General features: G+C 38.3%; 1 protein-coding gene across 1 annotated transcript in view; it reads left to right on the forward strand.

The window, feature by feature from the left end:
* The first annotated feature begins 8439 nt into the window (after positions 1 to 8439).
* Positions 8440 to 15375, forward strand: part of LOC134357803 (rho GTPase-activating protein 18-like) — a 139100-nt gene continuing 132164 nt past the window's right edge. Inside the window, exon 1 of the mRNA XM_063069466.1 lies at positions 8440 to 8514. Within this exon, the coding sequence (XP_062925536.1) occupies positions 8440 to 8514 (75 nt within the window). The remainder of the gene's footprint in view (positions 8515 to 15375) is intronic.

A 15375-nucleotide genomic window follows, 5' to 3' on the forward strand; every position in this document is an offset into this window, starting at 1 on the left:
TATATTGGCGAGACCCGACGCAGACTGGGAGACCGCTTTGCTGAACACCTATGCTCTGTCCGCTAGAGAAAGCAGGATCTCCCAGTGGCCACACATTTTAATTCCACATCCCATTCCCATTCTGACATGTCTATCCACGGCCTCCTCTACCATCAAGATGAAGCCACACTCAGGTTGGAGGAACAACACCCTATATTCCGTCTGGGTAGCCTCCAACCTGATGACACGAACATTGACTTCTCAAACTTCCGCTAATGCCCCACCTCCCCCTCGTACGCCATCCGTTATTTATTTTTATACACACATTCTTTCTCTCACTCTCCTTTTTCTCCCTCTGTCCCTCTGACTATACCCCTTGCCCATCCTCTGGGTTCCCCCCCCCCCCGACTTTCTCCCCGGGCCTCCTGTCCCATGATCCTCTCATATCCCCTTTGCCAATCATCTGTCCAGCTCTTGGCTCCATCCCTCCTCCTCCTGTCTTCTCCTATCATTTTGGATCTCCCCCTCCCCATCCCACTTTCAAATCTCTAACTAACTCTTCCTTCAGTTAGTCCTGACGAAGGGTCTCGGCCTGAAACGTCGACTGTACCTCTTCCTAGAGATGCTGCCTGGCCTGCTGCGTTCACCAGCAACTTTGATGTGTGTTGCTTTGTTGTCATGTTTCTTTTGATTGAATGTAAATTAACAAAATTAGCACAGACACGTATTGCAGATAATGGACTGACTTCAAACAATGCTTTCAGCAATTGCATCCTCCAAATCTTAATTTTTGTTGTAACATTCAAGATGATTATTGATCCACAGATCCTAATGCTGAAGTAAGGAAATCATTTCATTTTCACTCTTGGGCATTTCTGGCATCTCCAAGCCTCAGTGCCTGAAACCGCAATGAGCAAAACAATTCTAAATTGTCCTACTGCTTATTTCCTGCCAACTATCAGTGACAAAACTCACTGCTTTAGAACAAAAACACACACACAACTGACGCTATTCAAAACTGTTCTCTCTAAGCACAGTGCAGTGTCTCATTGGTCACACAAGTTCACACGACTGATGCTAGTTAGAAGTTATTTGGCACCAGGCTCCTGCCCAATTAAGCAGCATAGTGTCCAAAATGAAGGAAAGGAATCCTAGCTATTTTCTTGATTAGTTTTTGTTATTTTAAGATTTGGCTCAAATAACCAGCTGCCCCAATTAACCACTGGACCAATTAACTGAAATCCACTGTACTTAACGTTGTGTTTATTAATTTATCTTGTTTTTTTTGCATGGCAAAATGTTGAATGAAACAAATTGTACGTGTCATTTTGACAATCAATGGGAAGTCAAAGATACTGCTCAATCAATCTCAAATTTGTGACATTAGTTTATTCCCATTTATGAAACCCATTGAACAGATTTTGTGATTTTACTGATTTTACTGTGACAGTTCACATTTTACATGTAATTCAAAGACATGATTATTAATCTTTTATATAAAATTTATTGAAGTATTACTGTACAGTTAAATAATGCATTTTAATTATACTTGGTTGCAACACTATTTGGATTTATTGAAATGTAGTTTCGGGGAAAAAACTAAAAATGTGATGTATTTTATAATTGATAGTTAAACAAAGTCTTACATTAAAAAATCAGATTGTAACTTTTCTAACTATTTCTGAGTTTACATTTGGGTTGATTGGAACTATTTTGCCATGTTGAAATACTCTGGATGACTGGTGAGAATTTCACTTTCGCACCTTTAGCCCCCACAGCCATACATTTAGATTTGTCGATATTGTATGCTTTTCCTTATTGTCTGAACTTTTCTATTGACTTTCAGAAGTCCTTGATTGCAAACCTTCTTTTAGTCAGAATATAATGTGGTGCTCAACATCTGCAGTCCTTTTTACTTGTAAAAGTTATGAAACGTTACTTAAGTTGTAGGGAAAAAAGATTCCAGATTTGTTGACGTTTTTGCTAGCTACAGTTAAATATTAATGATAGCAGAAGACCATCACCTCATGAGTTCACACAACGTTCACTTTAATGTTATTTTTGCATGTGTTTGCTTATTTATTCGTTAATATTAATGCCTGTGTTCGAGTAGGGGATAGAGAAATATCGCATCATGATGCCATGAGTGGTTTTTGGTGATGCTGACAGCAGTATTTGTGAACCATATAGTAGTTTCTATGCATAAACTTATGGGATTCACATTCAAATCTTGTATTTATATTTTTACTGGAAGGTTAGAAATACTCTGCAAGCACCTGTCTTATTGCGCCAAATTATCCTTGTTTCGTTCTCTTAGAGCAGATATGTAACAGATCTTTATTAAATGTTGCTTAACTCCTTCAGAAAGGATCCCCACTTGGGTTAAAGAATTACAAATAAATTACTTTGCTTCAATAATTTTGTTGAATATTTACTTTTAAAAGCTTTAAACCTCATTTTGCAATATTTGTCTTAATTACCTTAACAAGATAGATGAATAAATGTTACTATTTGTTGAAAAATTAGTTACAAAATCATAAATATGGTTGTTTTTTGTTAATTTATTAAATGATGTATTCATTATAGCTGTGATCAGAATTATGTTCTGCCCATGGTGAAAGTAATTAAATACAGTGTGCTCAGTGAAAATAAACAAGGATTAATTACAATATGAACTGGAGCTTATATAAAGGTATGTGTATCAATACATATAAGTGTAAATAGCTATCTTTTAAATTCCTTTATATCATTCAGAGTCTTCCCTGTAAGTTTCCTAATTTCTCTGAAGAAAATTGATGTTCATTTTGGTCAAGATGTGAGATTTGCTTTCTGCTTTTTCTGTTCCCTACTATTCTGCCATAAGGGCTGATAACAACTTGTGGTATTTTACATTGTATGACAATTCTGAATTTATGTTTTCTTGAGAAATTTTAAGTGATTCCATACTTGGGTTTTTCTTAAATTCAGGATGTCAGGGAAAGCTTTTTTGCTGAATTGTAAAAATAAAAAAAATGTAATTTTAAGGAAATAGATACACATATGAACTTCTGTTGCTGTTGTAAACATTTCTTGTTTGTTTTATTTTGAGGCAGTGTACTGCTTCACACACTACATTGGGGTGGACATTGATTTGCCACAGTTTGTGCCAGGTTCTAGGTATGCAAATACATCAAAAATTAATTATATGTAGCAGAAGACAGGGAGTGCTTTGGAAGGTAAAGATTTATCAAGTCTTGATATTTTTAACACTTAACTTGCATTTTTTCCCCAAATTAAGTACTTAATAATAATCCATCTATATAGCGCTTATGAGGATTTCAGTTGGGTTGACTGTATCCTTCACCAGACATTGTAGTACAGAAACATAGAAAACCTACAGCACGATACAGGCCCTTCGGCCTACAAAGCTGCGCTGAACATGTCCTTACCTGAGAAATTACTTAGGGTTATCCATAGCCCTCTATTTTTCTGAGCTCCATATACCTGTCCTGGAATCTCTTAAAAGACCCTATCATATCTGCCTCCACCACCGTCACTGGCAGCCCATTCCACGCACTCACCACTCTCTGCATAAAAAACCTACCCCTGACATTTCCTCTGTACCTACTTCCAAGCACCTTAAAACTGTGCCCTCTCGTGCTAGCCATTTCAGCCCTCGGGAAAAGCCTCTGACTATCCACACGATCAATGCCTCTCATCATCTTATACACCTATACTGGATTGGGAGATTTTTCAATATTTCAACTTCTCTGTAATTTTATAGACGATAGTCAACCATAAAACCCCAAATTATTTTTGTTGCTCGTTATTTAGTGCTAAATAGAACAATTAAAAACAAATTTGGAGATTTTCGTTTGACAAAAAACATAATCTTATATGTGTTTATTTTTATGTTTCTTTCCATTTCCACTAATCATCATTCTTTCTTGACAGAGATGAAAAGTGCCAACGTGTATTTTATTGCTCTTTCATGAGTCATTTGATTGAAGATCAAATAAGGAACTAAAAGGTCAATATTGCATCCATTGTTGGCATGTGGCCAAGTGGTTAAGGTGTTGGACTAGTGATCTGAAGATCATGGGTTCGAGCTTCAGCTGAGGTAGTGTGTACTGTGTTGTGTCATTGAGCAAGGCACTTAACCACACATTGGTCCTGCATGTTTATAGTCCAGAATGGACAAGGCAAGACATTAGGTGGTTTCTAAATCCTCAATAAAATAGGCAGAAAGTAAGTGATTCTTTTTTTGCTAACAGTGGACAACCTTCCATATAATACAGTCATGGTCTTTCGCCAGCCATCAGTAAACTAGGGCTAATTGAATCTCAGTAAGGCTCTTAAAAAGTAAACTGTACATGAGTGATGACAACATTTAAAGACTATTATTCCTTGAGACTAAGGGATGTAAGAAACAGGAGAGGTTATTTTGTCCCTTGTACTTGCTCTGTCTTTTGTTGGGATCATAACTGATCTTTTATCTCAGTGTCACTCTCCTGCATGAACTTCATCGCCCTCAATTCACTTAAAATGCAAAAATCTAGCAACTGAAACAAAATTGTAATGCAGAAACTGGTGTTGCTAACCTTTGGTGTTTGGTGTTGTGTATTTAATATTTTGGTAATATTTGTGTAATATTGTAAATATATTGTTTGATTAAGCATCCTTTGTTGTTTACAGAATGCATTGCGGGTTATATGTAAAACTACGTCAATGGCATACGTCCTCACGCCACCATGTCATATACGGGCGTGTCTCGCTTAAAGTAAAAAACAAAGCATACAAATTCTCCTAGTCTCCCCTTGTTTTTCTTCCAATTACCTGTATCTTTTGGAGATGTAAAACATAACGGTGGTGATGAATAAGTTTTAAATGAATCCGTGATAACAACCTACCTGTTGAAGTGCAGTGGGGCACGTTTTGAGTTTTAAAAAAAATGCAGAAGATATTCAAATTTCTAAAAAAGCACAACACATTTGTTCCTTCACAAGGGGAAAAGAAAAATGGTGGAGTAAAAAAAACCAGCGCAGCACATGTCCCTTCAATAAAGGAGACAGAGATGATTGAGTCAAAACAAAGTGCAGAAAATGGACAGAATTTACAGGTTCATAAACAATGAGTACTGGGTGATAATAATAATAAACAAACAAAAAAAGCAGAAATGGCTGGCTACATCGGAACGATATACAGAGTGAATTGAGTGGTATTTTGAAACAAATAGAATAGTCAATGAGAAAAGAGCACCAGTTTTGCTGAGTGAATTGAGTTTAAAGGCATACAGTTTGCTCAGAAGTTTAACTGCTCCAACCAAACAAGCAGTTTGTCATCGAGCTTACTAAGGAATCAGTTATACTGGATTGGGTTTTATGAACCAGAGGTGATTAGGGAGCATAAGGTAAAAGAACCCTTAGCAACTAGTGATCACATTATGATTGAGTTCAACTTGAAATTTGATAGGGAGAAAGTAAAGTCTAGTGTAGCAGTATTTCAGTGGAGTAAGGGAAATTACAGCGGTATGAGAGAGGAGTTGGCCAAAGTAAATTGGAAGGAACTGCTATCGGGGATGTCAACAGACCAGCAATGGCATGTGTTTCTAGGAAAAATAAGGAAGGTGCAGGACATATGTATTCCAAAAATGAAGAAATACTCAAATAATAAAATAGTACAATCATGGCTGACAAGGGAAGTCAAAGCTATTGTAAAAGCAACAGAAAGGGCATGCAACAAAACAAAAATTAGTGGGAAGATAAAGGTTTGGGAAGTTTTTAAAAACCTACAGAGAGCAACTAAAAAAATCATTAGAAGGGAAAAAATGAAATATGAAAGCAAGCTACCAAATAATATCAAAGTGGAAAGTAAAAGTTTTCTCAAGTATATTAAAAATAAAAGAGAAACAAGAGTGGATATAGGACCGCTAGAAATTGAGGCAGGAGAAATAATAACGGGACAAGGAGATGGCTGATGAACTAAATGAGTATTTTGCATCATCTTCACTGTGGAAGACGCTAGCAGTTTGCCTGATGTTGTAGTGTATGAAGGAAGAGAAGTGGGTGCAGTTACTATCACAAGAGAGAAGGTGCTCAAAAAGCTGAAAGACCTAAAGGTACAGAAGTCACCCGGACCAGATGAACTTCACCCTAGGGTTCTGAAAGAGGTAGCATTAGAGATTGTGGTGGTATTAGGAATGATCTTTCAAAAATCATAGGACTCTGGCTTGGTGCCAGAGGTCTGGAAAATTGCAAATGTAACTCCACTCTTTAAGAAAGGAGGAAGGCAGCAGAAAGGAAATTATTAACCAGTTAGTCTGATCTCAGTGGTTGGGAAAATGTTGAAATCAATTGTTAAGGATGAGGTTATGGAGTACTTGGTGACAGGACAAGATAGGACAAAGTCAGCATGGTTTCCTGCAGGGAAAGTCCTGCCTGACAAACCTCTTGGGATCCTTTGAGGAGATTCGTCGTCATTAGGTCACATCTGGAATTTCCAGTTGGATGATTTCCCTCCTTGCCGCTCTGTCCTGACACTTGTCCACAACATCCCTAGTCTTGTCCAGCTTGCTCCAATCCTTGATGTTATCCAGCCACGTTGTTCTTTGCTTTCCTCTTCCTATCTTTCCCTTCACTTTTCCATATAGCGAATCGGACAAGATGTTATCTCTCTGCGTAACATGTCCACAATAAGCAACTTTTAACTTCATGATCTTCTCCAGCAGTATCCGTGGTCTGTCTGAGGAGATTACAAGTAGGATAAATAAAGGGGATGCAGTGGATGTTGTATATTTGGACTTTCAGAAGGCCTTTGACAAGGTGCCACACATCAGCATGCTTACCAAGTTAAGAGCTCATGGTATTACAGGAAAGTTACTAACATGGTTAGAGGATTGGCTAATTGGTAGGAGGCAGCAAGTGGGAATAAAAGGATTCTTTTCTGGTTGGCTGCCGGTGACTCGTGGTGTTTGCAGGGGTTGGGACCACTTATTTTTATGCTGTATATAAATGATTTAGGCAATGGAATAGATGGCTTTGTTGCTAAGTTTGCAGATGGTGTGAAGATTGGTGGAGGGACAGTTAGTGTTGAGGAAACAGGTAGGATGCAAACAGACTTAGGTTAGGTGAATAGGCAAGAAAGTGGCAAATGAAATACAATGTTGAAAAATGCATGGTCATGCACTTTGTACAGAAAAAAATGTGCGGACTATTTTCTTAATGGGGAGAAAATCCAGGAATCTGAGATGCAGAGGGACTTAGGAGTCCTTGTACAGAACACCCTGAAGGTTAACTTGCAGGTTGAGTTGGTGGTGAGGAAGGGAGTGAGCAGGTCGGGCAGCATTCGTGGAAGAGATCGGTCAATGTTTCGGTATTCAGTCCTCAGTCCTGACAAAGGGTTCCGGCCCGAAACGTTGACCGATCTTTTCCACGGATGCTGTCCGACCTGCTGAGTTCCTCCAGCGTGTTGTGAGTGTTGCTTTGACCCCAGCACCTGCAGATTATTTTGTGTTGGTGAGGAAGGGAAGTGCCATGTTAGCATTCATTTCAAGAGGTCTAGAATACAAGAGCAAGGATGTGGTGCTAAGGCTTTATAAGGCACTGGTGAGGCCTCACCTTGAGTATTGTGAACAGTTTAGAGAAGATGTGCTGGCATTGGAGAGGGTCCAAAGGAGGTTCACAAGGATGATTCCAAGGAGAAAGGGTTATCATACAGGGAACGTTTGATGGCTCTGGGTCTGTACTCGCTGGAATTCAGAAGGATGAGGGGAATCTCATTGAAACCTTTTCGAATGTTGAAAGGCCTAGATAGAATAGATGTGGAAAGGATGTTTCCATAAGATCATTAGACATAGGAGCAGAATCTGGCCTCCACAGCTGCATGTAGCAACAAATTCCACAAATTCACCACCCTTTGGCTAAAGAAATGTCAATTTCCCATGGTGGGAGAGTCTAGGACAAGAGGGCACAGCCTCAGGATAGAGGGGCGCCTTTTCAAATTAGAGATGTGGAGAAATTTCTTAGCCAAATGGCGGTGAATTTGTGGAACTTGTTGCCACATGCAGTTGTGGATACCAGGTCATTGTGTGTATTTAAGGCAGAGATTGATAGGTTCCTGATTGGACATGGCATCAAAGGTTACAGGGAGAAGGCCATGAACTGGGGTTGAGGAGGAGAAAAAAAAGGATCAGCCATGATCAGAAAAGGATCAGACTGGATGGGCCAGATGGGCTAATTCTGCTCCTACGTCTTATCGTCTAAAATGAGCTTTGCTGATATCATGAAAGTAACGCAAAATCATTTAGAACTGAAAACGTTGAACAATTCAAGTTTCATAAGCAGAATCAAAAGGAAGGAGAGTCCATTTCAGCTGAATTGAAGAGATTATATGAGTGTTGTCAGTTCAGTGATAGGCTTAATGATTCACTGAAAGATCATTTTGTTTGTGGAATCTTACAAGAAAGCATTCAAAAACTACTAAATGAGAACAGTTGAAATAGCTGTATCAATGGAAACAACAGACAGTGACATATTTAAGTTGCAGTCAGGAATGAATGTGAGCATGATCAAAATTACAATGTTCAAACAGAAACCAGCCTGGCCAAACAGTATGGCTTGTTACCATTGTGGCAGAGGCTCACATACACCAGACCAATACGGGCTGAAAGGTGAAACTTGCAGAAAAATGCAACAAAGTAGGACACATAGAAAGAGCGTGTTGGGCAGACAAAAATAAAAGCACTGCACAGGGAAGAGAAAAAGATAACAAGCCAAGTTGCAGTTTCAAAAAAGCACTAATCTACACACTGTTTATGAAAAATATGAGAATGACACAGGGTTGGAGAGATTGGAGAGTCAAAACTAACAAGAGACAAGCATTATAGCTCACACCAGAAGTGAACAGCAAATTCATTACAATGGAATTGGACACTGGCTCTGCTGTTTCGGTCATTCCACAAAATGAGTTTGAATGGCAATTCAGGAATACTGAACCGAAGCCTGCAGATATACAACTAAGAACTTATACTGGAGAAACGATAACTCCTGTGGGAATGACATTCATAACAAAGAAATACAACAACCAACATTATTTGAATGCAATAAAAACACAAAGGCCAGCATTGTGGGATGTGAGTGGCTGTAACAACTGCAACTAGATTGGAGTTGCAATTTGCACTCTATATCCTCTGCAACAGAGTTAACTGAATTAAAAAAGGTTCTGGCTGATGCCACTGCAGTGTTCAAGGATATCACTGGAAAACTTAAACATATCAAGGATAACATTGTGTTAAATGAAGGGGGCACACCCAAGTTTTGCAAAGCCTGCCTGGTTCCTTATACCATCCATAATAAATTACCTAGTCAACTGGATTACATGGATGCTGAAGGAATTCTTTCCAAGTTTGAATGGAACCCATGGGCATTGCCAGTGGTCCCAGTAGTCAAGATGAATGGGTCTGTCAGTATCTGTGGTGATATTAATTTGCCATCAATCTAGTACTGAAAGTAGATCAATACCCACTGCCCAGGATAGAAGATATATGCACTTGGGTTAAATGTAAAAGTACATGAATGACACATGTTATCACATTGCCACATCATGTATGTGTGTCTCGCTTAAAGTAAAACCAGAGTATACTATTTCTCCTGGTCTCCCCTTGCTTTTGTTTCAAATACTTTTATGCTTTGGAGTTACAAAACATAATATCCTTGTTTCTCAATACTAAATGGTTTAAAAGCAGAAATGAAACTTTAGTAAATAGCATGCAGCAAGATTTTACACTTCATTTGCACTTTATGTTAAAATGCATTTCCATAAATTAGTCTTCAAGTGACAAAGACAATATGGAACATAGCTCTTCTAAGTTTTATGTTACAGTATTTGGTTAGAGATAAGTGCTTCCATGGGGAATTAAACTGAAGTAATGTTTGGAGATATATATGTATGAAAGAGTTCTGTGTTCCAGATTGTCTTTATAGTTTATAGTATTATTTGGAAGATTGAATGGTAGAGAAAAAAAATCTTGATTGATAATCTGTCATTGCTGCTGATTGACATTTTCCTTTAATAAAATCTGTGAACGTGATCTGACCTTCAATAGTGTCATTCTAAATTGTTCATTTATACTTCAATTGTAAACAATGTAGAAAAAGAATGACGTCATTTAAAATCAAATCATTAAAAGATCACCCTGATCTTTACTTCTCCACCATATTTTGCACTGAGCATTTGCATTTAAAATATGATTCTAAGGATATTTGATAAATACTGTATGTAAATAATTATTCATACATTTCACTGAATCTTGGGAATAAAATATCCAAGATAGACTATAACATTTTATTTTTCTTAAGTGAAATATGGTATCATAATCTCTTTGGGAACCTGCAATAAATCAAGTGACATCAGCAGTATAATCTTGTGAAATGTAAAACTTTGGACACTTTTGGAATCATGTTGGCTCTCAGTAATCTGTCATCTATTTCACTGCATTACTCCATGTAGTGCAAGAGTACTGGCTAAACTTAAAAGTTATTTATTAGTCACGTTGTACAACAGACATTAAGTTCCTCAGCATTTTGTTTAACAATTCCCTTAAGTCAAATGTCATGCATTTTATAGCACTGGAACAAAGCTGTCATACAAATTTCTGTTTACAGAAAATTTTGGTTGAAGTGTTGAATGGCTCAGGAGTACATGTTATTTGAAACAATGTTGAACGTAAAGATTAAACTGTCAGCTCCATACCATGCGAACTGTAACCCTGGTCTGGGAACGGTACCTCCCTTAATCGCAGGATTCTGCAGAGAGTGCTGCGGACAGCCCAGTGCATCTGGAAGTGTGAACTTCCCACTATTCAGGACATTTACAAAGACAGGTATGTGAAAAGGGCCCGAAGGATCATTGGAGACCCGAGTCACCCCAACCACAAACTTTTCCAGCTGCTACCATCTGGGAAATGGTACTGCAGCATAAAAGCCAGGACCAACAGGCCATCAGACTGATTAACTCATGCTGATTTGAATGTACTTCTATGTTACATTGACTGTTCTATTTATTATAAATTATTGTAAATTACTATGATTGCACATGGCACATTTAGACAGAGACATAACGTAAAGATTTTCACTCCTGATGTATGTGAAGGATGTAAGTCAATTCAATTCAATTAAGGCTGCCAGTTTCTACATATTAGTTAGTTTTAAGTGTGGCATTAAATGTTAGAAGTTAAGTATGAATCAGGGATCTGACACTTTTGGTTTATTTGCTCTTTATAAATTCAAATTTCTAGACACTTTTGTTAAACTCAGGTTTGATGTCTAGGATCTCAAAACACGTAACAATATTGCAGATAAAATTGTGCTTAAATATGTCTGTTTATTTATTTATTTATTTATTTATTGAGATACAATTTGGAACAGGCCCTTCTGGCCCTTCCAGCCACACTGCCCAACAATCCCTGATTTATTCCTAGCCTAATCGCAGGACAATTTACAATGACCAATTAACCCATCAACCGGCATGTCTTTGGACTGTGGGAGGAAAGCCGAGCACCCAGAGGAAACTCATGGTCATGGGGAGAACAAACAGGCAGCAGCGGGAGTTGAACCTGGGTCACCTGCACTGTAAATTGTTTTGCTAACCACTAAGCTACTGTGCCGCCCCTCCATGGTTTTGTCTCATTAGTAATAGGTCCATTCTCAGTGATGTAAAAATACTCAGAATAAATATGTATTATCTTATATAAATAAGAAAACAAAACATGCTTTGAAGGAATGATTTTAAATGAGGAAAAACAACCCTGCAATATGCTTATATGTCACTTTATTATTTTTGGCACAGTTCAGATATCTGCAGGAAAATGTACATAAAGGTGGTGAACTCTGATTGTTTTGCAGGAGAGAGAACAGTTCAAATGCTATAAAATGAAAGCAGCTACGTAAATATTTACAAGGTATATTTACATGGAGTTTCAAATATAATTTCCATGGAACTATGGTAATTTCTGAACTGTAATAAGCCTATCTGAATGATGTGACCAATTGTGACAAAATAGAGTTGAAGTTAATTGTTCAGAATTTGGCTGTGTAATTTTACACCTAGTCCTACCTCTTAAATTGGTTTTGGAAAAAGTAAGTGGATATAGACTTTAATGTTATTAGTAAGCTTCTAGGTTGATATATGCAACATTATGGCAATCAATTGATTGGATTTTTAACTTTAAATTGCATAAGCATCAAAAACTTGTCCATATCCATCTCCACCTCTACTCACTCATTAGAATTAGAATTTACTTAAATCTTACATCCATCCCACAACTTGAGGGAGTAAAAATTTCTGTGTTATAACTCCATCGCAATGTACAGACATGCAAATTTAAAAGTTTAATGGCTTGCAGAAAGAAGCTGTTCCATAGCCTGTTGGTCCTGGCTTTAATGCTGTGGTACTGTTTGCCAGACGGAAGCAGCTGAAACAGTTTATGTTTGGGGTGCCTGGTGTCCCCGATGATCTTCCGGGCCTTCTTTCCACACCTGCTGCTATGAATATCCTCAATGGAGGAAAGTTCACATCCACAGATGCTCCGGGCTGTCCGTAGTTCTTCCTTCCTTTGCAATTCCTGATTTTGTTAGTGCTGGGTTATCCTCTATATTTAACGTCTCAGACATAAGACTGTAAGTCACAGGAGCAGAATTAGGACATTAAGCCCATCGAGTCTGTTCTGCCATTCCATCATGGCTGATCCCAGACCCTACTCAATCCCGTACACTTGCTTTTTCACCATAACCTTAGATGCCCTGACCAATCAGGAAACTATCAATTTTCGCTTTAAGTATACCCACAGACTTGGCCTCCACTGCAGTCAGTGGCAGGGCATTCTATAGGTACAGTACTCCCTGGCTAAAAAAAATCCTCCTTACCTCTGTTCTAAAGGGTCAGCCCTCAGATTTGAGGCTGTGCCCTCTATGCACATCACCACCATAGGAAAAATCCTTTCCACATCCACCTTATCTAGTCCTTTCAACGTTCGGTAGGTTTTAAAGGGATTCCCCCTGCATGTTTCTAAATTCCAGTGAGTACAGGCCCAGGGCCGCCAAACGCTCCTCATATGTTAACCCCTTCATTCCCAGAATCATCCTCATGAACCTCCTCTGGACTCTCTCCAATGACAACACATCTTTTTTGAGATATGCGGCCCAAAACTGTTGACAATACTCCAAAAGCGGCCTGACATAAAGCCTCGGCATTATTTCCTTGTTTTTATATTCTGTTTCCCTTGAAGTGAATGCCAACATTGCACTTGCCTTCTTTGCCACAGACTCAACCTGTAAATTAACCTTCTGGGAGTCTTGCATGAGATCATTACCTAGGTGTCTCTCACCTAGCTCCCCTGAGCTATTGGATATGAGGCTGGTTTAAAGAATTCTTACTTACTCCTTATTTTCCAGTACTAAATCTTCAGAGAGACTTTTCAGAGAATCATTCTCAGTTTGCTAATTTATTTTAGTATCCATGAAACTCTTACAATCTACTTTTACATTTTGAACTGGTTCTGTTTCTATAAGCTTTTCCTCCTTATTCATCTTTTAAAAGTTTTTGTTGATAGATTTTATCAAATCTGACTGGCACCTATCTTTGGACAAAGATATATTCAGAGGTCACAGAAGCAATTCAAAATTTTAATTACACATTGGCACGTATTTCTTGCAGTATAGAAATCAAAGTGTCAACATTATGTTAAATGGTATTGCTTTGCACTGTTGTAACTGTATGTTATAATTTTGTAGTTTTGTCAGTTTTAGTCTTGGTTTGTCCTGTGTTTTCTTATGATATAATTCTGGAGGAGCGTTGTATCATTTTTTAATGCATGCATTTCTAAATGACAATAAACGAGGACTGAGTGTCCTCATAATCTAATCTGACTACCAGGCAATATGTTGTAAAAGTTGTGCCAAAGTGTACCTTTTGTCTAACTTTATCGTATCATGACTGATTGTGCATTTAACAGTGTAACATGAATGTTTAGTCTCTGTTTGGAAGTTAAGCACGTGAGTACTAAAAGGGAGTAGACGTCTTAGATGAGATGTATTCCCTTATATTTTCATTGCTACGCATAAGGTACAGGGTTGGTGGGGTTCTAATGTTGTTTGTATTCTGTTCCTTCAGAATTGCCACTACCGTATTAGTTTTGTGCCATTTCCTTTATGTATTTTTATACTGCATATGCAATTCGTCGATACACAAGGGTGTGGATCGAAAGTTAAACTGAGATTGTAACGGCAGGAACTGGTTGTAAATTCATTTGTTTTGTTTTGAGACCCTCTTCCAGCACTAAAACATCTAAAACAGATAAATGAATTAAAACCCGAAAAAGTATTTGTTGTCCTGACTGTGTACTTTTCCCCAGGCTACATTCAGAAGAACAGTACAATGCACATGTGCCGCTATTCACTGTGGGTTTCTGAGGACAAACATCTCCATATCATAAAAGGACATTTAAAAAAACACTGTAAATGCCAAAAGGGTTTAGAATGGTGTTGCCAGAAGTGTAAGATTACAGATGCAAGGGAAAGCATTTTAGATAAAGAAAGACAAAGACAGCCTGAAAAAGCACTGGAAATACAAAAGGGATTTAGAATGGAGGTACCTTGAACATCAGATTACAGCTACAAGGAAAATGACTTTAGATGAAGGAAGACAAAGAGGCAACCTCAGCAGAGGTCTTTAGAATGATGAATTGGTTCAATCTGTTAGTTGTGGTGTGTTCTTTTCTCTCCCTGTGAGAAAATCTAGTATTAGGAACAATGGATGAAATAGAGTAAGTGATGAACCCCAAAAAGCAAAAGAGAAATTTTGAGCAGGAGAATGGCTAGACTCCTTTCTATCATGAAGATGGTTGGGCAAATAGCTCAGATGCTTCATGCCAATGAAACAGAACAAGCTGAGAGAAAATGGAACAGAAAGCCCCATGACCTGCAGAACCATGATTTCCAGCACTGGAATGTTTTATGTTCCTGATAGCAGCAGGAGCCACTATCTCTGCTAAATTAAAATAGGATATGAACCTGGAGGATCAAGATTGTGACAATGAATCTGTCCTCAGTGGGATAAGTTAGGTGGGATACTTGAATCTCGATTTTTCATCTGTCCTTGAAACTATGAACATAAGCCTACTATAAGCCTACTGACTCTCACAGCTATCTGGACTATTCCTCTTCTCACCCTGTCTCTTGCAAAAATGCCATCCTCTTCTCGCAATTCCTCCATCTCTGCCACATCTGCTGTCAGGAAAAAGGAGATGTCCTCCTTTTTTAAAGAAAGGGGCTTCCCTTCCTCCACCATCAACTCTGCTCTCAAACGCATCTCCCCCTTTTCACGCACATCTGCTCTTACTCCAACCTCCTGCCACCCCACTAG

This window comes from Mobula hypostoma, chromosome 2 (assembly GCF_963921235.1).
Source record: "Mobula hypostoma chromosome 2, sMobHyp1.1, whole genome shotgun sequence".
Lineage (NCBI taxonomy): Eukaryota > Metazoa > Chordata > Chondrichthyes > Myliobatiformes > Myliobatidae > Mobula > Mobula hypostoma.